The following is a 27,506-nucleotide window of genomic DNA, read 5'->3' on the forward strand; positions in this document are numbered from 1 at the left end:
ATATACGTTAAACTAAATATCTTCTAGAGAATCGATATGGTACGAGTTTATATAACGGACCCCTACACATATTGTAGCAAGAGATCGATTGACTATATTATAAATTAATATAAGCAAAAGAGTGGTACAAAGGGCATGAGTGTTTAAAAGATATAGAAGGGGTAAAATTGTTACTCAAGAGTGGGTGACATAACACAAAAAGAACGTTTGTATTGGATACAGTTGTTTCATTCGTGGTTAGAAATTTAATTTAATTGACTCTAATAAAAACGTATACATAAAAATTATAAAAATTATTAAATGAGAGAGGAAAAGGAAAGGATGGCCCATGATGGTGATACTGAAGGACTACCAACCAAGTGAGTATGAATCATAAATGAGAAGAGGGAAAGGGAATCTCTCTTTAATTTTCTCAGTCTCATACATAAATAAATTCACTGAAGGGGGAGATGGATAGGCATATAGGGCATCCCACATATTTAATGTAAAACTAACCAGACCCAGCAAGGGAATCAAATTAAAGTTTATCGAACTTTTTGGAGTTACCTTTATCGGTGAATTCAAAATTTAAATTTACTTAATTGATAATAATTGTAATATTGTTATATATACTCTCTTTGTCCATTTTTATTTATTATAGTGTACTTTTCGATAATTAATTTGACTAATTTTCAAAGTTAAATTAGGCTATATTAATTCGATATTTTAAATAAAAAATTTAGATTTTAAAAAACTATGTGAAAAGTACTATAAATTGCATTTTTTTTCCATATCAATATGATGTAAAACTGCATCTTTAAAATGTTAATTAAAGTTCTTACAATTTAACTCTAAAAATAAAAATCATGACAAACAATAATGGACGGAGAAAAAAATAGAGTATATAGTTGTATATGTGGAGGAGGTAAGCTTAGTTAATTATTTTTTTCTTTAAAAAACAATAATCTCTAATTCATTTTTATTCATAAAGAATTAGGTTGATATATAGTTTAAATTGATCCAAAAAACAGTGTTTTTTTATTTGATTGTTATATATAGTTAAAGATTTTTTTTAAATTAGGTATACTAGAAATTTATAAAAGATAGACAAATACAACAATTAAGACTTTAATAAAAATTGATCAAGTTGAATTATTCTCTCATGTTAGCCTATTTCTATTCAATTTTTTTATTAATTCAACTCATTTTATCTATTTAAATTCGGTATAACCTGTTTACTTAGCACCTTATATATATATATATATATAGTATAGTTAAAAACCTACATATGTATAGGTCATACAATATTCTAGATCCGCCTCTATCTTCAAAGAAGCACGACGTAACTAGTTCCGAATCTCGGCTTAGCTTCTTCTCTTCCTTCATGAACGGCGAATCATTTGTACTACAGTTGTGCCATTGTGTCGCATCTCTAAAAAACTTTATCGACGGATTTAAAATATAAGAAAGTAAATTCACATAGAAAATTTAATAAAAAAATAAACTCATACATAAGTTAAAGAAAATTAAGAATATTTATTAAAATTTTCAGACGAAAGGAATTGAGAATGAATTATTTACCTTTTGGCAGGAAAGTGTGTTTAATGTTTTAAGCTTATGCTCGTGACAAATTCAGATACAATATGGGAGTCATTTAAGAGAGTCTTCACATTTGCTGGCTATTCTGCATATAAAACCAACCAATATTAGATTTGATTCCTGTAGTGGGCAACTTGCAACTTCTTTTTTCAGAATCACTAGGGACCAATTACTATTCTTAGCAAACCATTTTAATTTTTTCAAATTTTTTTTATGACCCTACTACATAATTAATTATTCCTTTTTTCCTTGTTTCTTTTCTTGGATAATTTTAAATTCCACTTTCAATCCAAACAATGAAGAAGAAGGAAAATTTTAAGTGCACAAGATGAAACTAAAATTCGAAATTACTGATAAAGCTGTATGGTGGTCTAGCCTAGGTAGCTAGCTAGTCCAAAATTAAATGGATACAAAAGAATTTGGCATGGTCACGCCAATTCAAACCATTTTTATTCGAAACACAAGAACATTGTGGTACATATATATTAAAGAAAAACAGTTCAAGCAAATTAATATGTGCTGTACATATCTACTATTGCTAACGGCCCGTATGGTCATGCGATATAATATCATATATGAAATTATGAGATAAAAATTAATTTTTTTTATATGCGATATGAAATTTTTGTGTGGTATATTTTCTCATAAATATAATAATATCATAAGTTGTAAAACTATTAAAATAGTTTCAATTATTTATTCAATCTTATAAAATAAATAAAATTTATAAATTATTACGGAACTATTTGTTTTTTACTTAAGTAATTGTTTCATCAAATTTTAATTCAATAAAAATATTAAACATAAATTGTAGTGTACTAGTATGTAATATAATCCTCCCAGTATGAACAATTTCCTGACACTAAACTTGTATTTCTTGATCATGTGATGAAGAAACGAACCAACATTGTTACTTTGAGTTATAATAAATTAGGTATTCGAGTAAATGTAGAAAAAAAATTTATTACTCAACAATCGGTTGGTGTGAGTTAAAGTAACATGTGTTGGTGAGAATAATAAATTTTAAAAATTATTAGTGTAATTATAAATTTTATTTACATATGAAAGAAATGGTTAGGTAGATATAAATGTAAGTTTTGTTTTAATAAAATATAAACTTGTAGATCAATTTTTGTATTAAAAATATCTCAAATCATGTTATAATTCCCATATTATAATTTTTTAAAAATATGAAATCACATCTCATAATATGGAATTATAAAATAAAATTAACATAAAGTTATATATCCAAAAGCTGATTCCATCTCTATTATTACGATACAGTGTATCACTCGGCCAAACACCTTCAAAGTTTCTATACTAATTAAATGCTCTTTCATTTGGGTTTTTTGAATTCACGTATAAGATGTGACACCTTATTAGCTGCAGAGGTTAAGCTTGTTATATTTCATGTTTTTATTAAACTAATGACATTTAATTAACTATATATGATTGACCAATGAAAAATAAATTAATCAATATCTTGCTTTTATTTGATTTTTCATGAACATCACAGGTGCATAAGTATTTTTCTTGACCTAATAACAATAATAATATATCTGGTGTATAAGGATATATACGTAATCTCATTCTTATCTTGTGAAATAGAATAGTTATTTTTGAAAGACCCTCAATTTAAAAGTAAAGCATAACAAAATTACGTACGGAAAGAAAAATATAGTGATGTATAAATGAACAATATTAACTAGTGAATACAATAAGTAAATGACCAAACACAAGGAATTACCAGTAATAATAACCCAATAAATATTTTTTTATATCTAGTGTCATGTCCTCAGTAAATTGTAAGCCTATTTTCTTATCCTTTCTACTGCTTTTTTGACTTATCTCTCTAATATAAGTTTTTTTCTTGACCGCTAACTTTAAAATGTTATTTTTGTTGCAAAATGAATTTCTGCTGCACAACAGGTCGATAGTTTAAACTTTAAAGTAACTAAGTCTAGAAAACTTTTCTGATGTTTAATTTTTTCACACGAGAAGTAAAACTTAATTAATCCACTATTGGAGAGAGCAAGTTTAATTTTGATGAAATAACTTCAAATTTAATACACACTCATAAATTTACCGACACCAGAATCGAAATACTTTTTTAGTCAAATAGTAATACATACTAGTATTTGTTTGTTCATTCAATGTTTTTCATTGGTCCCTCGTTATTTGAAAAGAGTGAATATTTGTAACATATTTGATAACTTTTACCCATGTAATTATTTCCATTGTTTTAAATATCAATATATGTACATTGTAAGAGGCTTTTGAATTACTTTAAATTAGTTCCCAAATTACACACTTGTGTCTCAAATTGTTGGATCATAATTTCTTATCATAAAATAACTGCCTATGATTTTAAAAGGATTAAATAAAAATCAACCTGTTTCGCTCTGCTTTATTGTCATTCCTATGTTACCTATTAAGAGTACACAACATAAATATATGGTGAGCTAATAAGAGAAAATTAAGCATCATGTCATGACATAATATTACTATTGGTCTTTATGGCACTGAGCTAACGATGCATCAATATAATTTAAGAGGCTCAAATATGAAAGGATCCCACAGAGGAAATAAAAAGGACAAAGCAAACTATTGAATTCTCTCTTCATTCTGCACATAGTATTTCAAATATTTGTTTGTTAGCTAACACAATCAAATGAGGAAACTTCCAAAAATCCACCTGATGTTAACTCTTCATCAACCCAAATATACAAATTTAATATTTATCAAGTCAATGTCCAATTAATAACAACTAAACATTTTTGTCACTTTATTCTTCTAATTGGTATATTTCATTGAAACACAATAATATTTTGCATACGATAATAATTAATTTGAGAAATCTTAATAGTTCAGTTAATTATTTGATTTCCGCTTTATGATATATCCTTTAGTTTCCTTTCTACTTCCCTCTTCCTATATGTACAATTAAAAAAAAATCAAACTGGTATAAGAATTGTCAAACATGAGAATAAATATAATAGTGCAACAATTTAATTTATTTGATGACATTGAGAAGTCTTATCTGATCCACCGAGTAGGTCAAATAATAAATAAAATCAGAAGAAATAGTTAATTTCAGAGTCATTTTAAACTCTTTTAAAATTCATGGATTGAATATTCAGATTTAATTTCCCACCTAATAAAGTAAACCATTAATGAAAAACAAAAATTGACATGCCATTCCTGCCTACTGCTATATGATCAGTACTGTTATTTCTTTTTCTTTTCCACCCCATCCTTAGACGAATCAATAGTATTTTTTCTTATTTTTTAACGTGACTCAAACTCTAATAAAAATGCTAAATCACTTAGATTAAATCAATGTGACTCAAATCATAACGAGGTGTTAAATCGCTTGATCAAATCTCACTTATCTCACAATTAGTACTTAACATCAATATGGACCCGAAGATTATATATTAAATAGGTTTGGGGCATTAATCCAAGCCAATTAATAACAAAATATGACACTAATTGTGAATTATAGACCATACCACACACATATCATTTAGGACTTAATGCTCCAACCACTAACTTATTTAAGTGATTCATGCGTTTAATTAGGTAATCACTTTCATAATTACATAATAATTAATAATAATCAATCATGCAGATTTCCCTCGATATTTATTCACAAATACAAGTAGCTTTGAAGAACCTTTTTATAATTGCATTATACAAAGAAAAGGACATATTTCTGGTAGAATACATAATTGCTAATTAATTTAATGTACTTATTTCTCCTCATCCTAATCATACACACCTCATGAGGATCAATCATTCATATAAACATACACCATCCAGCTAAACACCGTCCGAGGTTTTTAATTCTCCCCTATTTTTTTTAATTTTTCAACAATTTTTTATTATTTTTTGGTTTAAGTTCATCTTTACAACAAGGCACACTTACAATGCATGATTTGCAGTTCTACATATCTACAAGTACCTTAAACGTAAGATTTATAATCTTAAAAATATAAAAAATTACATGCGACATTAAACCTGATCTGGTAGCGTAAAAATACCATTTTTTTTGTAGGCCTCCTCATGACTTCAGAAACGTAAGCCATGAAACACACATTTGACTTGTCCCAATCATAGCAGTAACGGACGATACGTTGTTTCTTATGGATATAAAAAAAAAATATTAAAATTTCTACAGATAACGACAACAAAATATACTCCTAAACACGCTTATATTATAATTTTTTTTGAGAAAATCCACTCACACCATATATGCTTTTCCTAATTAAATAGAAATAATATTAAACTAATACTTATTTTTATATATAAAGACACGTAGAAGAGGGGAAAAAAACCGATGATACAAAAAATGCTGAAAAGTTGGCTCAAAAATAGTGATCAATTAAGTTGCTCTATCTTCTTCTAATGGCACTCTTTAATTCTAGATAGAGAGAGGGAAAAAAAATTAAATTCTTAAAGAGGGGTTGAATATTTGGGAATTATTAGTGGATTTTGGTTAAATTTAATGGGTCAATGTGTATCTACGTCTGCATATGATCAGCATAAGAGAGGGGAAATTTCAACATCAAGGCCAAGGAATGCAAAAGAAAATCATCATCGATATGGAAGACGAATGTTGATTAATAATAACAATACTGATAAGAAAGGATATTTATCGGTGATGATAAAAGAGAAACGTTCAAGATTATATATCATAAGAAGATGTATTATCATGCTCATCTTCTGGCATCGATACAATAAGACCATTTGATCATCATTCTCTATATGTATATATGCCACTAATTTTCTTGTTAATTATGTTGTTCAACCTTTTGAAGGATACATCATTTTTGTCTCTCTCTATATGTGTATATATATTAATGGCGTTTTTGTTTATACATAATAATGGAATTAAACGATATTTACCTCATTGATTTGCTATTATTGGAAGCACATACGGTATAAATTGGAAATTAGATCAGTCGATCCCCATACTTAGAGACAATAGTTTCGAATTAGAGACAATAGTTTCGAATTGATAAGTATATCTTTTTATAGTAATATATTTTGTTCAAGCTGAAAGTAATAGATTCATTTGAATTCAAATACAGCTTATAACACCAAGAGTACTCATCCTTGGATATATAGTATACATGTTTTTGAGTACTAGTAGCATATACAAATAAGGATCGTGTGATTCTCGATATTCTCTTTTATCTTTTTTTTCTCTCATTTCCACAAAGATAATATATTATGCTAGTATATCTACACCAATTTTCTATAAATAAATCATTCTTGTTGATGGTATAAATCTAAACTTGTTCGTTTACTGTTGCCAACAAAAAAAAATATACAAAGGTCTACCTGAATATATATGTAAGTGAAATATCCATAACATTTTAAAATATATTTTTTTAATGAAAATCCTAATTAGAAAGTAGAATGTTGGGAGTATAAATTTCTTGAGATTGAAACTATTTTGAAAATTTAAAATTTTTGATAAAATATAACATTTTACTCCACTCAAACTATTAATGACACATGTATGAAACATTCATAAGTTTTACGAGATTCTGGATTAGAATTTACATAATAAATAAAATTCTCTCTAGACTATAGCCGACGGTCTAACAGAAACCATCTCTTCTACCTCTCCGTAGAGGTAGGGCAAGCAAATTGTCTAAAAGACACATGATGGAAAGAGTCAAAGAGGCAATTTTGAAAAAGAATTAAGTTTCTAAAGTTGTTAAAAGGCAAGTAATAAGTGTACGAAAACCAGCAGGAAATAATTTTCATATTTTTGGATGAGTCCATTGGCATTAAGGCTTCCAGCTATGAATGACGCTGCAGAGTTTTTAGAGAATCCTTTACAGCCAAACAACTTCAATAATTCCAATTTATATGATACCAATACCAAAGTCAACATCAGATATGTTAAAGTCAAATGAAGAATTTATATGAGTTACTTCTTTGAGAGTTTCGATTGCAAGCTCAAGAACTGAATTCAATTCAAGAGGCAAGCTTGATGAGCAAACTTATTGTTTGATCTGATGAATAAATATACAAAAATTCTGGAGGTTTCCCTTGTTCTTGTATGATATTTAGTATCTGATTAATTGTTTTTTTCCTTACTACAGCTATATATAACTGTAACATATAAGTCACAATTTCTATATATCAGCCCAATTTTTTATGGGCTGAGCTAATAAATGTACGGCTCACAAGTTAAGATATATTATATTTTCACGGGCTAATTTTACCACCGTTACTATGAGTGCGTAGTTCATAAACTGAAGTGATGTACGTAGTTAGTGATTTGACAAGAGAGCAAAAAGAAGGGTTGAAAACAGCAAAGAAAACAATATACTATGTGAAAACAGCTTATGTAATCTGCCTTCTACAGAAAAAGAACTGGAGATGTTGATCGCTTGAAAGGTTTTTTGACAAAGAACCCCCTTCTGGTAATTATTACTTTACAATATTCCTAAATCTCCAATTCTTCTAATAATCTGGAATCTGGATATAACAAATGCTGCCAATATGGATGGAATCGAATGTACAACATATAACTTGAGCATAGTCACTCCAGCCCCTTCTCTTAACTTATATACAACTATCTATGAGTGGTGATGAGAGGAAAAGGAAAGACACCATCTGTGTGTCATGGTAATATATCACCACATGGCTTTTAAGTCGTGCCATCTTTGCAATATTTGTTGACTTGCACTAAACAAACTCTCGTCTTTCCTGACCTTCACGGACAGCTTTCTTTCAGCCACCAACTTCAAAGCTTGATCTCATCTCTCTTCTTTTGAAAGTTTAGTACTACTATTGTTGGCAAACCAACTTCAAAGCTTGATCTCATCTCTCTTCTTTTGAAAGTTTAGTACTACTATTGTTGGCATGGAAGGAGTTCATCTTGAATGTGCACATGCTACTATCACATAGTTCATATATTCTTCAGCAACAATCAAACTATATACATTTTACCTAGAGGTTGCATTGTCGGGTTAGCTAGATAAAACCCCAACTGACACAACATAGGTAGCAAGGCATTTACTTTTCGAGATTTCTACAGCAAGGGGAACATGTACACAACAATAATACTTGAACTTCCCTGAAGATTATTGATTCCTCCAAACTTTTGTTAATGTGATACTGAAAAGTTGAAATACAGCGCGGTGTCATAGCTGCCATCAATCCAGAAGGAATATTTACATTTTATTTCTGCAAAGACAAGGAGAGAGTTTCAACGGATAGCAGCAAAACTTGAAAGATGTGCATTGTGGAATAATGTAAATTTTCAAGAGTCAGATGAATACTATATACATAATCCAACATAATATAAATATGCTCATTCCATGACACTATTAATGTAATCAAAGAACTCTTTCATTGAACAGTAGAAAGATGTACCTGGAGAAAGATTTTAGAGCTCATGTCTTGAACTCACGAAGTCTCATCAGTTTGTCCTTCCACAAAGCTGCAGGAACCAGAAAATATAGGTGATGTGTCAACAAATTAATTACAGAAAAACTATAGCAGATGCTTCCACCAAAATAATTACAAGTTTACTTTGATGTACCTGCATCATTGTACCTCTCCTCATTCACTGCTAAGTTCATATTTCTCAACATACTAAGTTCTTCAGAAAGTAAATCGGGGCCATCTGATGCACTGCGCCAAACAGAATTAGTCTTAAGTTTGGAGAAAGTCCAAAGAAATGTACATAGGAGAGAAAAGAGACCAACCTATCTAGTAATACGTCATAGGTGGACTTAATTCTGCTAGATCGGTCCATTCCATAACCTATTCTTGTTGCATCAGTCAAGACAATTTGCTTATTCACAAATATTGGTGCCTGCATAAACCAGAACAAGCTAAATTACAGATAACGGCTGTCAAAATTGTAGTTAGGTCATTACAGCTCAAGAGAGGTTAATAAGACTGATTCTAACAGGAGCTAAAACTGAAAAGAAGTTGATCATACACATACAACTTTACCACAAGTCCTCAAGAATCTCACAAGTAGGTCTAGTGAGATCGTGTGTATGCAGACCTTACCCCTACCTTGGAAAGTAGAGAGGCTGTTTCAGATAGACTCTGGGCTCAAGGAAGAGAGGTCAATCTTTTCATCTCAGCATGCTAGGAAAAAGGTCAAATGGAAAACAGTCAGGAGACATAATGTTTTCTACAATGGTAAGCAATTTATATGAAGCGATTCATTATCAAACTTGAATCTCAAAGTCCCATAAGAACAATACCTTAAGTCTTCTGGCAACATTAATGGCATCGGAGGGACGAGCATCCACACTAATAATGTCTTTTTCCCCTGCCTGGGTATTATCAAAAATGTTAAATTCAGATTAAATGCAATTACAGAAGTAGGAGTATATTTTCAATCTATGAACAAAGTATTTTGAACATACCTTGTGGAAAAATATTCTGGCAAAATAAGTACTAGTCACTCTTTCTGTAATCTTCACCATTTTAACCTAGAAACGATATATCACCAAATTAAGAAAGTAAGACTAGCACTTCAAACAACAATTAAAGGAGAGGTGTCTGTGTCTGTTTCCCCAATTTAAAGGTGATCACATCTCAAAGGAAGTGTTACATCTTACAAACACGTAGAAGTAAGTGAGGAGTAGCCGCCTCCTGCTCACTTGCCATGTTACAAGTTAGAGTAACCAGTAAGAACTTTTCATGATACTTGGTAAAAGCATATTAGTATCATGAACTGGCAGCTAAAAGATAAGCAGAAAGAGTTAATGGCCGCCTCCTAAAGTTCCATTTGAATATATAAAACTAAATAATATGAACATTTGAATATATGACATGCTTCTGAAAACCAAAGGTTTCTAATATCAGGGAATGTGGTAACAAATTCAAAAAGAGAAACTAAAAGTAAACATGGCTAAAATCAAGATTGATATTATTTTATCATTAAAAAATCAAGATTGAGAAAGGATGCATATGATGAAATAGATAAAAAGTGGTATTGACATACTTCATAGCCAGATTTCAACAATAGATTCCTCAAAAGCAGGAACTCATCGGGGCAATCCTGCAGCAGGCCCAACGTCAGCATCTCAAAGAAATGTTAAGAGAAAGATAAGGAAAAGTAGTCAGAAAATGCGTTCTCAAAATCTTGAAAAAAATTACCCCAGTCTCCTCCTCATGCAATGAATCTATAAGTTTTTCGACAGCATGTTCTCCTGAAGTAGCAGGCAGTAAGAGTTATGATAACAGTATGATATAACTGTTTACAAGACACTGCTAGTTGTCCAAGTAGAAATTTAAAAGTACATACCAACAATAATTGGTAAGACATATTCTGCACCACAGGAAATCTTAAGAAAAATAGTTGGATTCTTAAAACGGCGAAGAAATCCTGTCCCTAAAGATGATGCATCAGCAATACGATCCTTAGGATGAAAAGAAGAGGGAATCAGGTGAGCAGATGAGCGCCATCTTGTTTCTTCTTGAAATCCACCCATATGCATTTTGTAGTGCTTCATAGTCTCTGTAGTCATTGCAGCATTGGTAAACATGCTTAGCCTCAGATGCAGGGTAGAAAATACTAATATACAGAAGAAAGACTACAGATAAAATGTGATAAGCAATTAGATTTCAAAGTACACATAACTAAAGTATTTGAGATGAATGAGTGGCTATGCAAATAAAAAGATGCCTAACAAAGTGAAAGGTTATTTTTATACAAGTACTAGACCAGCAATATTATATTAAGATTGAGTGCTGAGCCCCTATGTCCCATCACATCCACGGAATAAATATTGACATATGGATATTAAGATGGATGAATAAGGATAATAAGACAGACGTGCAAGCGTAGAATATTGGAGAAGAATAATAACAAAAGATGCAAGTAGCACAGGTAGAGAATAAAGAGAGAGAGCCTGTGATAGTTTGGTCATGTCTGGAACAGACCTCCAAAAGGTGATAGAAAAGGACTTGGTAGAAATATCTAAAATATGAAAATTCTACCAGGACCAATGTCACAACTTACATAATGGCAGCAGAGAAATCCACATATACATATTCATTTGGTACCACATGAAATAGACCTGACTAAACCAAAATGGAATCATATGAATCAAATAGGGAACTCAACAGATTCTGTAATTCAGTATTCAAGATATAAATTATCAATTGACTTATTTAGTTTCTCAAATTATTGTAGAGCGCATGATTTCCCATCTCAAGTCATTTTTTATACAAATTGAAATGATTATAGGCTATCTTGCAGACTCCCTGAAAATGTGTGCATCAGATACTCCAAAAGTAGTTTCTTTTTGAATGATCCACGTGTGCTAATACATTTTTTGGAGAGGCGGAGCAAAGATTTTAGGTCCCTCCATTCCATAACATTGGTTCTTTTGACTAATTCGTACAGGATCACCAAATGTTACTGGGAAAGCTACTTGTTCAAAGTCTGTGGAGCTAGCAGCTTAGCTACCCATTTTCCATTTTTCACTTACTAATAGCAGTTGAGCTACATTGATTAAAAAAGCAAAAGCATAGAGAGAAAAATCGGATCTTTTTCATACATTTCAACAAAGTAATGTTCATGAAGAATATATTACCTACATCAGTATTTCTCTAACAAAAAATTATCGGAGAAAAGGGCAAAACGGTAATTTTCCATACCTGAAACGAGAACGACAGCTTCAATATAATCATCACCCGGTTCATCACTCTGATTAGATTTCCGATTAAAGCTTCCGCGTGATGACTTGCTACAGATTACCATGAATCTGGACTTTCTACAATGCCTATTTCTGGAAGAGAGATGATATGAGATATTTCCAATGGAGGAGTTACAGTTCCAGCTGGCACTCCGGCGACTTGTTTCCGGTAGATCGGTGAAAACTCCGGCGACGGTAGAGATCCTTAACTCAACGCCGAGCATTGTTAGACAATAAATTCAATGTTGGGTTTACAGAGAGAGGAGAAAAAAAAAAGGGGGATTTAGGGATAAAATAAATTAGGTGGAGAAGACAAAAATATTTGTTGTTGGGCGAAGGAATGGAGCATGTTGATGTTAAAGTGGCTTTTAAAATACTCTACTACACTTCCACAAGGAGGACGAGATTCCTTTTCCCCAATACAAAAATACGTACTATTTCTAGATATTTTTTATTATCAACTTTATGTCTATTTATTTATTATATTAATATTAAAATAAATACATACACTATCAAAATATTTATTAATTTTATAATTTTAAATATGTTTACTTACAAAGTTAAAAATTAAAAGAGATGTCATAAAAGAAATAGAGAAATTCTTATTCAAATGGAGTAAAAAGAAAATAAAATAAACAAATTAAAATAGAGGAGTAGTACAAATTTTATTTCTAAACAGTTTAAAATTTAATCTTTTGAATTGTAAAACTTTTATATCGATATACTTTATGATGCCATATTTTATAAGTATCGTGCTAGGCGATGAATTGAGATTCACGTTTATCTCATTTCTATTATTTAAAAAATAACGTGTTGGAAAAAAGAAAGTCGAGGAAGATAAGTTCCTGTTAGGTCTACCCTGTTATTGGCAATCTATCATTGTTCACCACAATACCACATACTAAATATGGAACAAGTTCTTTTCGTTTTAAAAAGACTACTTTAATTTAAATTGTATAAAATATATAAAATTAAAAAAAATAACAATATTATAATATTAAATTAAAATTATGTTATCAAAATATTATTAATACCCTGATCTTAAATAGAAAAATCGAAAGTAAAATTTTACAATGAACTTTTTTTTATAAGTAGATCACTACTTGTAAAAATTTAACTTTCACAAGGGTCTCCCTTAAATTTTCGAACAAAAATAGTCAAAGCTCTTACTACCAGGTCATATGTATGTATAACGAAGAAGAAGAAAAAGTCATATATGTAAGACTAGTGAATAGTCTATGAATCCTCATACCAATTCATGATTATTGAGGCACATTCTCTTTTCAACGTTTGTTATTAACAATTACCAAATATAGATACTTACACTAACTTTGTAAAATATCTTCACGTGCTCATTAGAAAATCTAGGATATTATTGTTGACATTTGGAAGCTTGTTCCGTGTCTAGTCATCTTAATTCTTATCCATTTGTTACTCTTTTTTTATAATTGGATGTCTAATTAACTAAAGAATCTACTTTTAACAACTTGATAAGCTCGTAGGCCCTCATGTCTGTACTAGAATGAGTCAAATGTCATGTTGGGGTTGGACCACCTTGTAATAACGAACATGGCTATTTTATCACGACACATCTCCAAGAATGTCATATCTTGTAAAATCAAGTCATCAACAAATATCTAAGAAACTCAGCTACTCCATTTTGTTCAAGAAAATACCATTAAGCAAATTACTGGATGAAGTATACATTTTCTCTTCAAACTAGTATCCAAGTTGCAAGAAAAGAGAGGATCTTGACAATGACAAAGCCACAAGCCAGAAAGTTGCTAAACAACATGTAAGAATGAACCAACACTATATCGTAAACGATGTCACGACCATGAAGACAACAAAAGAGAATACATACATCATAAAGTTTCAGAAAGATTACAGATAATCCACATTCAAGGTGTAACCCAGACATACATTCATTAACCAGTACTCTTTAACATCAAGACTAGTCCACATCAAACTTATAGATCCTTACAAAAGCAGTTTTCATTGCTGAGGACGAAACCCCTTATCTATAACCACGAGGGTAGTTCCTCTCATAAGGAGAATATGACCGGGATCGCGCACGTCTCGACCTTCCAGCATAAGGTGAGCGTCTAGGAGAATAATCTCGCCCACCTCTATATGGAGAGTGTCTAGGAGAATAATCTCGCCCACCTCTATATGGAGAGCGTCTAGGAGATCTTCGGTACCCATAGTCACCACGGCCACGATACCTACCCCGATCACCATGATAACCTTTGACCAAAGCAATGAGTACTTTAGAGATTCCACAAATCAAAAATAGAATAGAATAGGAACTTACATAGCATCAGAAGCTTACCATCACCCCTTGCGCTCTGATGAAGCCCAAGATAATGACCAGGTGTTGGAGTCCTTGGCCTTTTTCTACGAGACTGAAAAACAAAAAATATCATCTCAATATGTGAAATCTGAACATATGAGATTTACATCAAGAACAAATGGGTTATCTCGACCAGATAATGTATTCTAGAGAATGAATTCCTTGTAATGGAAGAATATGAAATTGCTAATCTCGGGTGTTCTCTTCGCAACAAAAAAAAAACAGATATATTTGTAATTCTATGAAATCTTAACCTATGATGTTAACATCCAAAACAAACGAGAATCACCAAATGCACTCCTAAAGGAAGAACAAAACATTCAACTAATCTGTGCCAAAAAAAGCAAGTCTCCTCGAAAAACCTCTGCATAACTGAAGGTGGCACAAGCACACAATGATGTCCATTACTAAGAAATAGGATAGGACACTAGTCACACAGGATAGCAGCTTAAATATTTTCGCACATCTTATAACAGCTAAAAGATGGAGATAGAACCAACACCAGGATGAGATACCATAAAAGCCTGATTCTATTGTTGATAATGACCCTTGATTAGTTGAGAGTTTGAAGTATTTGCTGAGGTTGTATAGTTGTTTGGCAAAATAGTTGCTAAGTTTAGTCGATCAGATGCATGTGAAAAGCTGTTTTAGCGGGCCATTTGGTCAAGCTGAGTGAATATAATGTTGCAATGGAAGAACTGATCATCTTTGATTGCTGCCAACAAAGCTGACGTAATGTCTTCTGAATATAATCAGAAAACCTCCAAGTCAAGAAAAAAGAAAAGCAAGCCAACAGAACAATGGTTCACCAATCAATGTATAAATAGCTGACCTTCTCCACCGTTATGGACCGGCCTTCAAGGACGGACTGATTAAGGTGCTTAATGCAGCGATTGGCATCCTCAAGACTATCCATTGTTATGAAAGCAAAACCACGAGAGATGCGAGAACGGGGCTCCACAACCAGAAAAGCTGACTTCACCTAATCAAAAGAAAGTAAAAGAGAAACTTCAATAGCAAGCTTTAAAGTATCAACAATGAGAAAAGAATCCAGCCAAAATGCCACAACACATCAATATCTTGGCAAATGCATTGACAAGACTTTGCTCATACAATAAACTTAAATGAAAACTAGATGTTTCTAAGATATTCATCATAAATGAAAAACTTCCATTATAAAGAGTAGATACAATACAAATTATTTTGAACGAGAGAGAATGTTGGTATGCAGTATGAGCACCAAATCATGGCAGAAACAGAACCAGAAAACAACTTGCTTATACGTAAACCAGAAACCAACCTTTCCCTCCTTTGAGAAATGCTCTTCGAGATCCCTTTGAGTGACCCTTGAAGATAATCCAGTCACATAGAGTGTGTTTCCAGGATTAGTATCTTCAGCCCTAATCAAGTCATGAAGGAAAATTTTGAGAAACCGAAACGAAGCTGTTAACATAAAGAAGGTGAAGTAAAACTAAAGTTCCACTCATACCTTCCATGACTTCTGGACCTGGATCTTCCTCTTGGCCTTGACTGTGATCTAGTTGGGGATCGAGAGCGAGATCGTGACTTTTCTTCCCAAGGTGAAGGAGAGCGGGAATACCTGGGAGTCCAAAAATACAACATTGAACCAGTTTATTAACACCAACCACATGTCTTTAAAGATGGTTCCTCGAGTAAAAATGGCATCTTTTTCAAGTATATGTAGCTCATAAAATTTCTATGTCAACTAATACTACTAAAGACAGTGGCTTAAAAGAAAATCCGTTGGAGATCTATTTGTGTGCAAAAAGAAAACACAAATGCATCGCTAAGACTATGTTAGTGTGTTCTCCATTAACATGCTCAACAATTATACTTGTAAAAAATGCCAAAAACTTATCCATAAAGATTGATCGATACTTTCTAACTCAAGAAAGACTTAGCATATGACCAATTTTATCAATAAGTAGGAGGACCTTTGAAGACCATATAGTGGGAGACTTCATTAGGATGTTCGCTGGAAAACTTTGCTTCAAATCAAAGAGAGAGAAAAAAAATCAAACCTTATACAAAATATACAAAATATGAGAGCCTCAGAAATGTTTTATGCTTCAGTGACATTCCCCAAAAAAACAAACGGAAAACTAACTCTACATGATAAACTTAAAAACAATTCTTCCAAAAACAGATTCATACCTTACCATTTCTCTATTAAAAAAGATTAACACATTAACATCTCTCCAAAACACAAATCAAAGTGAACTCCCCCAAAATCAAACAAACCCCAGTTAATATTTTTACGCCACATAGATATCCCAACTAGCCTGATGAATAAAACAATGTATTCACCATTCACAAGGCCAACAATCAAATAAAGAAAATATAGATCAGCGAAATACAGACAAAAAAACCCTAATAAAAATAAAACCAATTACGGAAAGTTAAGACGGATCAAGGCGATGCAACAAATAAACAGAAAATTCTCAAAGTTCTATAAAGAAACAGAGTGGTACCTTTTGCGAGGAGAATCAGCCTGCAAGAAATCATAAAGATGATAAATTTGTTGTTTCGACAATTAATTAGGTTGAAAAATTCTGAAAATATGCAAAAAACACATATATATTAAATAGAAGAAAGATATAATGGGAGATTAGAGAGAGCAAAGCTTGCCATTTCGGATGATGGAAGCGAACCCTAAATTGCCAATACGAAGCGAACCCTAAATTGACGCGACAAGAATGATGCAAGAGTTGAAGCTTTAAGCGTGCCTGTCTTAAATAACCACAATTTTAGTTATGCCCTCTTATTTTGAATAACACCACTTCAATCCCCTCTGGCTTTAAGAATATTTTCTAACTTTATTTATTAATAGTTGAATTTTTCCTTCATTATGTTATTTAATTAAAAATATATTAAGTATACCTCTCAATTGGACGTGATCCAACTCAATTTCTAATTGAATCAAATAATTAAAAAAATGGATAGTCTTTTTCGTTTGGAAGCGACCAATGCTAAGCTTCTGTTGACCAAAAAAGAAAGATAAATGCTAAATAGTCAAAAAAAAAAAAATTAACCAGAATTTCGCTAAAAATATAAAAAGTTTATAATATATATTTTCTTAATTAAAATTAAAAGAATAAAATATTCAAAAAAAATTAAAAGAAAAAAGTTAATTTATAATGTGAATATGTTATTTTTACAATCCTAACTAAATTATGGCCAAAGTTTCTGGCCAAATCCAAAAAAGAAAAACCTAATATTTAAGTGAAAAAGCATTTTTTTAATAAAAACAAGACTGATTTGACAATGTTGTGTGTACCCACAAAACAAAATCCTCGGTAACTCCAAATGTGGATAATTTTGTCGATACATTCATGATGTATCTATCTCGTTTGTCACGAAGTATTATTCAAATTATATTTCTTTTTTATACGTAAATAAAGAGAACTAAAATTTTAGTATTTCTCCCGTTACTTAACCCTCGTTCATACTAAAATGTCTTTTATATATATATATATATATTTCAAATACATAGAAGTTCAAATTTAATCGAAATTTCATACAAGATTTTGATTAATTAATAGCTTTAATGTTCAAAATAACAGTCCTATCACCATAAGTTATCAGGGACGCTAGAAATTGACATTCAGAAACTCCTCTAATCAATCAATTTTATCTAATAGAAAGTATTAGATTGTTAATTGATTGATTGTCATCAATAACTATTATAATTGAATGTTAAAAAGAAAATTGTAGCACATGAACTATAATGAATCAAAACAATTAACATCTCAACTATATAGTCCCATGAGACCCACAATATTCAGCACAAATATAAGCCCACAATCATATCATTTCTACCCGTTTTTTCACCCTCTATTGTACAACATAGAACAAATGTACAAAATTGACTAATAAGGATCTTGCAGCTACATATTCTCAGAGTGTCCAAACACTCACAATCGTGTTAATTATTGAGGACTGACTATGTAGTCAAAACATCTGGGATAGTAGGGGCATGATTTCCCAGAATTCTACCTCCTACGTCTGGGAAATTTTCATATTCAGCTAATGGACCTACTTTCCCGTCCGCGCCTACATGTATTGGATACTTGAGAAGATGTCCTTGTAGTTGTGTGAACTTTTCAGCTGTGTAACTCTTCCAGTTTTCTTCAGCAACCTCATTCACCTTCCTCACGCATGTTAGTGCCTCTGGTTCCTTGAAACATTCTTCTATCCTCCCAAGGTGCTCTGCCCATAGGGACATTCTGTATCCATAGATCTGGAGATCAAGACAAGATGAATAAATAAATGCATCCGGTTTCGTTAACGTTTTCTCAAGATGAAGTATGTGCATTATGTGATTTTCTATCAAACCTGTCCCCGTGGACGCCTTTGCTTTTCTGCCCATGCATAATGAGGCTGGTAGGCACCCATAGCTATCTCTGTATCTTTCGAACCAGCTAAGGATCGTTGATTTATGTTGGCAGAGCCCACTATAACATACTCATCATCCACTATCATTCCTTTGGCATGAACATATATCATGAAACGCTGAAACTTATATGAGTCTGAGACCTGGTTGCACGTCAAAAAAAACTTCTCACAAAAGTATTCAAGCTTGGTCAAAATCAGATAAGCAAAATGAAACAAAAAACAAGAAAGCATAGAGGATGACAACTCACAACGAAATAAAATTGTGTTTACTTTATGAGGGTTGATTTGGTCACTGGTGTTCCTAAATCTATGCATTAGAAATACCCACATTCTTATTTTGTTCTCTATCCTGCATAACATATCCTCATAATTTATGAAGGTAAGTATGATGTAAGAGAAAAGGTAAAATAGCAATCAAAGTACCAAACAATCGGCCCATGTTCTTTCTTCTGCTTCACACCTTAAACGGAAGCATGAAAGACCAAAAATATTGGTACTGCAAAAATATGGTGCTGCATAAAAAGGTATTAAACCTAAAACCTTAAAGACATTGCTAGCCCCAAATCCTCTGCCACGTGGATATAGAGCAAACGTTTAAGATACCGATTTTCAAGCAAAATTCCGAATCTGGATAATACAATTAGATTTCCTTTTGAAAGTTAAATTATAATTCTGTTCAGATACAGAACACTTTAAATTCATTGGGCCACACGAATACCAAAAGTCCACAGCATATGACACTTTGAGAACTTTCACCCGCCACAGAGGGAGAGTAGCGGGTCTGCTTCCTACATTGAGATGAGACTCTTAAGTCAAACTAACTCGTATGCCTACTTAGCTACTTGATAAAATTGAACTTTGTTTCATTTCAGGGTGTATATGATTGGATTCAGTCAGCCTCTCGACATAATTAGAGTAAGCCTTCAGTTACTGCCTTACTGGCATTTCCTCATGGATCCAACTATAGGTTTGTGGGTGGCTCGTGAAACAACTCTATTCTGTTCACCTGAAGAACTCATCTCAATTGCACCTTTAAAGTCAGTCTCACTCTATCATAAATGGTTTACTCACCCCCAACTAGTGGTCCATCGTAAAGCATGCTACAACATGTGTAATCAAGCTTTTGAATAATCATTCACCAATTGAGCGACCAATATAGAGTTCGAGGAGACGTAAAACAAGCAGAGCTAAGGAAATTTTGATATTGTTTAATGTTAAAAGGTCAGCCATTTTTCAAGACACTAGAACCCATTTTTATCAATATTAAAGGCAGCTGCTCCCAAGTGTATGTTGTGTATAATACTGTATATACACTACAAGAATATTTTAAGAATCAGAAAATTCCCTATTACCTTATCACCATTACCAGAAGATTGAGCAATAGAGCCTGGAATTTCTTCACGGTTACCAAGGCAGTAGAAATTTAAATAATCTTGTGGATGTGAGTCCAAAATCTGCATCGATTTGAGCTCTGTTGCAATAACTTGATACATCATCTGTATTGTCTGGCTCTGTTGAAAGCAAACAAAAATCTTAAAACAACACTTCTCATTTCTTCTTGTGTACCTTTTTTCAGATGGCTTCTTCCTTCAATATTCAGTTAATCGCATATTGAATCATCAAAATTGCATAGTAATATAATAACAATGAGAGGCATGAAGGAAAATATGTCATGGAAAGTAGTGTCTTTTATCAAAATCACCACTCATTTTTCATTCCGTCAGGTCCTCACACATACAATAATGCCCATAAACATCCCTTTTCAAAGTCCTTTTTCTGGCTTGTCCCTCCATGTCTAAGGAAGGAAATGTACCATTTTAAAGGAGAAGAATATTTTCTCATTCAAATATTAAAGCAAATAAAAGCTCTCTCTTTTGGATAGGCATGATTATAGATATTAGAAAGAGGTGGCCACTGTTTATGCTAATGCACACTCTTATGACTAGTACATTCAGATATTTGGATGCAATAACCCTTCAAGATAGCTGGCGTTTCTATTCTGAAAGTATCCTTGCCTAGATATAGCTGCCTATTTGAGGCCAATATCACCTAATCAGTTTTTTAATTGTTATGGCCAGTATCAGTATCACCTAATCATTGCTCATTTAAAACTACCTAGCTTCTTCATAAAATCCAAAAGACATAACCAAAGAGTTTCACGAAAATAACCTGCCAGAAGAGTATTTCCTGCATAGTGATTGACTTGGGGTCCCCTTCAGGCCACATGGGCACGACAACATATACACAAAATCGTTCCCTGGCTCTAATTTTACTAGTGATTTTCAGTGCCAATTCCATCGGTATCAGATGATCAGCTCCTGATCAAGTGAACATCAAAGAGAATCAGGAAGCAATGTAACAACTCCAAGAGTGTTGAAAATGAGTACATCTCGAAAAGAAATATAAGGAAAACTATGTAGGAGCTACAAATTTTATTTAGGAGGTTGCACTATCTCAAAACCATTTCATTTTTTCTAGGAAGCTGCATAATTTGGAATCTTACCATGTGTGAAGCAACATCCTATTTAATTTCTAAAATGGGGATGCATTCCAAGTGACAAAATGGTCATTTAGATGATATTCTATTGCTGAACAATATTCTGACCGCACTATTGAGTTTTACCTATGTGTTTCAATGCATTAAGTTGCAACAATCCATGTTTTCCACTTAACATATGGACAAGAATATAAAGCCAAGCCAACATCAATACAACGCTACAGAGTGTAATCTTGTATATTGCAATTCAGAAACATAACAAGAATATCAAAATTTGACCTGCATCTTTGTATGATTCCCAAGCATATGACGATCCAAGAAAATACTGATTTTCAATATATATGAAATGCTGAGCTGATCTTATTGCCTGAATATATGCGGCTTCAATGCTTTTATCTACCATCAGATTTTTTGAGCAGACAAGGTTCTGCAAAAGATACAACGCCAAAGAAAATGTGAAGTGCGAGGGGAAGACAAGATTTCTTCCTAGAGTTCCTAACGTATTACAGCTACTTTAGCAAAAGTTCATAAATAGAACAAAGGCTATGGTTTCCTTGCCTGTGCCTGCGCAACGTCAATTGTCTTGGGAAAGCCCTGCACTGAACCAGAATCAATGGAACGGAAGATCTGCAATAAAAGAATGAGGATGAAAGTTAAAAAGGATGTAAGTTATTCAAAGATATCCACAAAACAAAAAAAGGATCTACCTGCACATGCCAATTTTCTGAATGATCTTCCCCATATACATGTAATTTAGGATCATCCTCTGGGATTGCAGTACTATCCTTTAAAACAGCAAAAGCAGGGCTGAGTATCCATGAGATACGCTCAATTTTTAGCATAGCATCATCATGCCAATGAGACATTGTTTTCTTAAAGAACTTGAATTCCCTCCACTTTGTCGCTTTCCTCCATCGTTGAGCAAAGTTTATAAGCACATCATATACAGCAGGTCCATCAATTCTGCAATGCAAATCATGCCATGGTTGCCTTGGAGCCTTGATCCCTGCCTAATGCATGCGACCAAAAAAAAGATCAAAACAGAGAAAAGAATAATCAATTTTTGAGAGAAATAGAAATAACTAGAAGAAAGGAAAATGTTCCAGAAAAAGGTCAGAGAACGCATGTAAACATGCAACATGCTGAAATGGGCTTGGTATTCAACTTGATCTCAATTGAGACAGAAGGTGAAGACCCTGCACAGTTACTAAGGGACTTTTTAGCTAACCCTATTCAATACTTGCAATAGAATGTTCAAAGTTGAAGATACAAAATATAACGGTAGACATGCTTGTTAGGATTCAAAAAAATATTCAATATCTATCAAATACTAAATATTTTATGGCATACAACACTGAAATACATTAAATCAATCACTAACATATTGATAATAATCTACAAAATTTCTTATGCCATGGTTTATGTTGGAAACTATTTTATTACAGTTCTTGAATATTGTATTATACAGCTATTTGTTAATGAATAATTATTTCCAATAATTCCATTGCTAACAGATTTATGTTACAGATTGAGCATTGGAGATGAAATAGGCTTATCTAAATTAAGGCTAATGACTAACACACAACCAATACAGAGTCAGTAATAGGTAAGTTCAATTTTTCAAAAAATGCATCCAAGGAAAGAAATCATGATAATAAGAAATGAAAGAAGAAATAGCAATCTAAAGCTCATAAAACTTCTGGAAAATAATTACAAAGATTATGGATGTCAAGAACCATATTTAAGTTTGAAAGGTTAATATTCAAAATCCAGGGAGATAAGTTTCAGTATTCACCTTTTAACTTTCATTTTTAAACAGCTAATAAATCTCCTGAACAAAGCATCTACAGCAATTACGTAAGTGGAGAAACCATATGTTTTCCGGCTTTCCTCCGCAACTAACTACAACATACTTGAGAGCTTGGACCACTGTAAACTACAGATCTGCCCTTCGCTTGTTAAAATTTAGATTATGTGAGTGATAATAGCTACTAACTAAATATCTAGCAGCAAATTGTCTCCCAAAATATGAAAAGATGGCTTACATTTGTTATTTCAGAAGAAGAATTTATTAGATACTTTACATAAACCTAAAACTCTTTCTTTCTAGAAAACTTGGTCACAATAATATGTGATGATAAATCTGCTGTTACCCGCATTGATAATTAAGTATAATAATTATGTTGTTAGTGCCAACAACATCCCACCAGCATTAACTACACCAGCCATTTGCCACGACCAACCGTTTTCTATGATCCGCATTCCACAAGCCCATTTCAATGTCTGCTGAATGCAATCATTGTTGTTCCAAATTCTGCAAGGAAAAACTTAGCAACTACAACATGCTAAGTTTACGGATAGACCTTACCCCTACCTTGTGTGAGGTAGAGAAGTTACGGATAGACCCTCAGCTCAAGAAAAGCGGCTTCATAAACAGATTTGACAAATAGAAGAGTAAAACCTATGGTGAAAATACTGTAGAAAAGAAATATGAATAAATCAGCAAGAATAGTAAAAATGTTTTTTTTGTGAATCTACACTCAAGAGTGCTGATCCCTTAACCACCTTCACAGTTATGGAAAACTATCAACAATGTAAAGTAAAGAATCATCCCAGAGACATATGACAGATATCAGAACTGTCTAGGAAAAAATTGAGAAGAAAAACAACTCACAGGAAATGTAGGCTGATGAACATCGTCTTTAAATACAGTGTCAAGGTCACGGAATAAGCGATGTTCAGGTGTATCATATCGACCATCGCAGAGATCCAGACCTCCTAAGAATGCTGTTACTTTTCTATTATTACCAGGTGCCTGCGTATCAACCAGAACACACTTCTGATGGTGTGTAAACATGGTTCCAACTACCTGAAGCAAGAATATTCAGCTCACAAAATCACTTCATTGCAATATTGGTAGAAGGAAATAAAAAATCCAGAGGTAAGGAAACTGGCGTAATTGATATTATATTTCATCAAAGGATTGAAGAGACTCTCAGAAGGGAATATTTATGCTGACGATACAAAATATAGCTTCACACAAACTTCAAGTACTGCTGCTCTAGAAGAAGAATTATATAACTTTATTCCACTCATTCATGAAAATATTTTGTCAAGCCACAGAAGGCAAGCATTCATATTTATGTTTTCTCTGCTGAGACGAAGCTCTTCCTTAAGCCCCATCTTTCTTCCGCAAACTTATAAGAATATTTTCTACAAAGTCATAAGAAAGAACACCCTCCATCAAATGGAACGCCTGATTCTGAAAGCAAACTATTTGAAGGCATGGTTTAAGGGTCAATAACTTCACAGGCACATAGAGAATTCAATGATCAGAAGATCTCAAAGTACAAATAATCTAACAAATGTGTCAATGGTTATGAAAGATAACCTGTTGCTTGATAAGGCTGAGCTTACTGCTAGCATAACGTGGTGACAAAACGCATATTACAGAGGAATGCTTAAAGAACTTCCTAGTTTCCTCGTCGTGAGTTCCCATTACTCCTGCCTGCATCCAATGCCATTTCAAACTGCTGTGAGATTGACCAACAAGAACTACAACTAATGAGGCAGTCATTTGAAAGCAAACAGAAAAAAATCAATTCATTATAATGTAAATTGAGCACGCCATTAGAATAATAACAACTAGCAGCACTCACACAATATTCTTATCTAACAGCTATCTGAGCGCATACTTAAAATAACAGCCAATAAAGTATCCAAAATTACTCCAATATATTTTATCAAAGAAATCAGTAGTAATAGTTTAAATATCCATACCGTGTTAATAAAGAACTTATCATGGGAAGTTTTATCATCCCAAACTAACAACAGAACCCGCACCCCTTCTTGGGACTTATATTTAAGTAATTCACCAAGTGTCAGGTCACCGCCGCGCGGCAATGGCCTGGTGGGCTCTCGAACTAACTTGACTTTGTGAAAAACAGACCACCCAACAATGTAAATCAAGTGATGAGCCTCTGTAATTGCATAACATATATCTTCCCAGCATTTGTTGTGTTCAAAGGTTGTATTGTTTTCCAACTGGATTTCCGGCAGCTTGAACTTATCGCTTACGTGAGCATCTTGGTATAGCTTCACTGAACTCCCTTTTCTCAATGGGAAATACGTATTCCTTACCCCTAAATACTGAGGATCTGAAGCAATTCCTCGCTTATACAATGGGTTTGTATCATATGGAACGAATTTCATCCATAACCGGAGAGCCGTATCGGGTTTTGGAGATTTCCCTGAAGCGCCAATGACGGGAAACCAGCCGGAAACCACCTCACCGGAGGCTATCTTTTCCGCCGGAATTGTAACTTTACCCATAACTTGAGCACCGAAAACATCATCATCTTTAACACGAAAATCCAAGCAGTCCATAGGGTGTGCTAAAGGGATACGGAAATGCTCATCCCAAACAGGGTTTTGTGAATTGGGTATAACACGTGTACGGGCAAGAGCGGTATGGGGTGCACACACAGCAACATATGGGTCACTAGTGATTATACTCCGGTGGTGGATTTTCTGGTCGGTGCTTTTCACATTGGGTAGTTCGCCGTTTCCGTCGTCAGCAGTGGATCCAGTTTGAGGTTTCCGGCAGACATCACAGGCTGTGAAGCAGCGGCGTATACGCTCAGAAGTTAAGTCCATGTTGGGTAAATGACGGGCTTGAATGATGTGAAGCTCCAAATCTCCATGTAAACAGATGAAGTTTTCCTGAGATGAATTTTCTGCCATTTTCACAGAGAAGAAGAATGGGTGTGTTTGAAGATAGAAGAGAAAAATGGGTGGCGTCACGCTGAGATGAATAACTGCAAGTTGTTGGCTTTTGCTGAGATTTTACGACTCCGAACAGGTGACACCATAGCGGTGGAGGTTAAGGTATTGCCATTTAAAGTAGAGATTATATATGTTCTGTTAAAAAAAAAATAGTTCTTGTAATTGAAAAATATTTCATTAAAAAGAAAAGAGTCAAAATCACATTTTGATAATTTGAAACTCATTTTCAAGAATATTTTCCTAGTATTTAGCAAAAGGGAGGTAAAATCGTATATTAGAATGTCGACATATTTAGTTTCCCTTAATATCATTTTACTTGTTTATTCTTTAATTTTTTTTTGATAAAAAAAAAACTTTTTATACGTACTATTTTAATTATTAAATAATTATATAAAATATTATCAAAATTAATATAATAAAATATACCTTTGATTAAATAAAAAATTTAAGGAATACGTGAGAACAACAAGGTAAAATAATATGACACCAAAAGAAAAATTGCATATAAATTTAATCATTACTGTTTTTTTATGGTAATTAAAGTTACATATTAAGACGTTATTTTGTAGTAATTTTTAGATAACACGTGCTTTTTTTATTTTACAATTTACAATTACTAAATGCATTTATGACTAACAAGTAAAGTAAAACTTGAACTTAATGATTTATTAAAGTAGTCCATTATAACTTTTAAGAAAAAAACTTCACATATCATTTTAGTATGATTTCTTATATACACAAGTTAAAAAGGATCAAACTAAAACATATTTCATTAGACAAAGTAAATTCACAAAGACAGCACATTATCGCAGTTAATTTAGAGGGCATTTTTATATTATTTTATTTGTTTATTTATAAAGTTTTATATTCTGGAATTTGATGGTGTGCACATCTTGAGAGAGAGAGAAAAATCCATTGATTTGGTGATTGTAGAAACTGATAATTGATTAGAAAAGTTTGCCTTTTTCTTTAATATTTGACTTTAAGGCCGACGTTTTCTATTGGACCAATTTTGTGGTGATCGATCATCAAAGATTTGAGTTAATCAAAGTGTGTAGAGGCTAAATATTTGTAGCAATAGCCAATAAGTATAGCTTTACAAAAACCAAAATGAATTAATATTATTCCCTTCTCTTGTCATTTCCAATTGCAACACTTAAAAGCCTCTACTTTACAGACAAAAGGT

At 32.7% G+C, this 27,506-nt stretch overlaps 3 protein-coding genes across 4 annotated transcripts; all 3 read right to left on the minus strand.

Annotated features, from left to right (window-relative positions):
• Positions 1 to 8,976: 8,976 nt before the first annotated feature.
• Positions 8,977 to 12,677, minus strand: LOC107011840 (bifunctional nuclease 2). 2 transcript variants are annotated; one of them, XR_003576914.1, is made up of 9 exons: positions 12,232 to 12,677; positions 10,874 to 11,086; positions 10,726 to 10,778; positions 10,571 to 10,627; positions 9,990 to 10,055; positions 9,825 to 9,896; positions 9,312 to 9,421; positions 9,146 to 9,229; positions 8,977 to 9,043 (listed from the first exon to the last, which is right to left on the minus strand). XR_003576914.1 is itself a non-coding variant. In XM_027914781.1 (9 exons), the coding sequence occupies exons 1-9, from the start codon at positions 12,491 to 12,493 to the stop codon at positions 8,997 to 8,999; spliced, it is 972 nt and encodes a 323-aa protein (XP_027770582.1). In that variant the 5' UTR covers positions 12,494 to 12,671; the 3' UTR covers positions 8,977 to 8,996. The 2 variants fall into 2 exon arrangements, 1 of the variants encoding a protein (XP_027770582.1); XM_027914781.1 differs by having other exon boundaries at positions 9,146 to 9,237; positions 12,232 to 12,671.
• A 1,386-nt stretch (positions 12,678 to 14,063) lies between these two features.
• On the minus strand, positions 14,064 to 17,410 carry LOC107011868 (serine/arginine-rich splicing factor SR45a). Its single transcript, XM_015211536.2, has 7 exons — positions 17,272 to 17,410; positions 17,115 to 17,134; positions 16,112 to 16,222; positions 15,923 to 16,022; positions 15,455 to 15,604; positions 14,602 to 14,674; positions 14,064 to 14,516 (listed from the first exon to the last, which is right to left on the minus strand). Exons 1-7 carry the CDS (start codon positions 17,272 to 17,274, stop codon positions 14,287 to 14,289), a joined length of 687 nt encoding a protein of 228 aa, XP_015067022.1. The 5' UTR covers positions 17,275 to 17,410; the 3' UTR covers positions 14,064 to 14,286.
• Positions 17,411 to 18,332: 922 nt separating this feature from the next.
• Positions 18,333 to 26,455, minus strand: LOC107011333 (phospholipase D delta). Its single transcript, XM_015210791.2, has 10 exons — positions 25,316 to 26,455; positions 24,927 to 25,043; positions 24,210 to 24,404; positions 22,243 to 22,545; positions 22,094 to 22,162; positions 21,815 to 21,962; positions 21,208 to 21,356; positions 20,391 to 20,549; positions 18,979 to 19,179; positions 18,333 to 18,883 (listed from the first exon to the last, which is right to left on the minus strand). Exons 1-10 carry the CDS (start codon positions 26,276 to 26,278, stop codon positions 18,587 to 18,589), a joined length of 2,601 nt encoding a protein of 866 aa, XP_015066277.1. The 5' UTR covers positions 26,279 to 26,455; the 3' UTR covers positions 18,333 to 18,586.
• Positions 26,456 to 27,506: the final 1,051 nt, after the last annotated feature.

The sequence above is a fragment of the Solanum pennellii genome, chromosome 2 (assembly GCF_001406875.1).
Source record: "Solanum pennellii chromosome 2, SPENNV200".
Classification (NCBI taxonomy): domain Eukaryota; kingdom Viridiplantae; phylum Streptophyta; class Magnoliopsida; order Solanales; family Solanaceae; genus Solanum; species Solanum pennellii.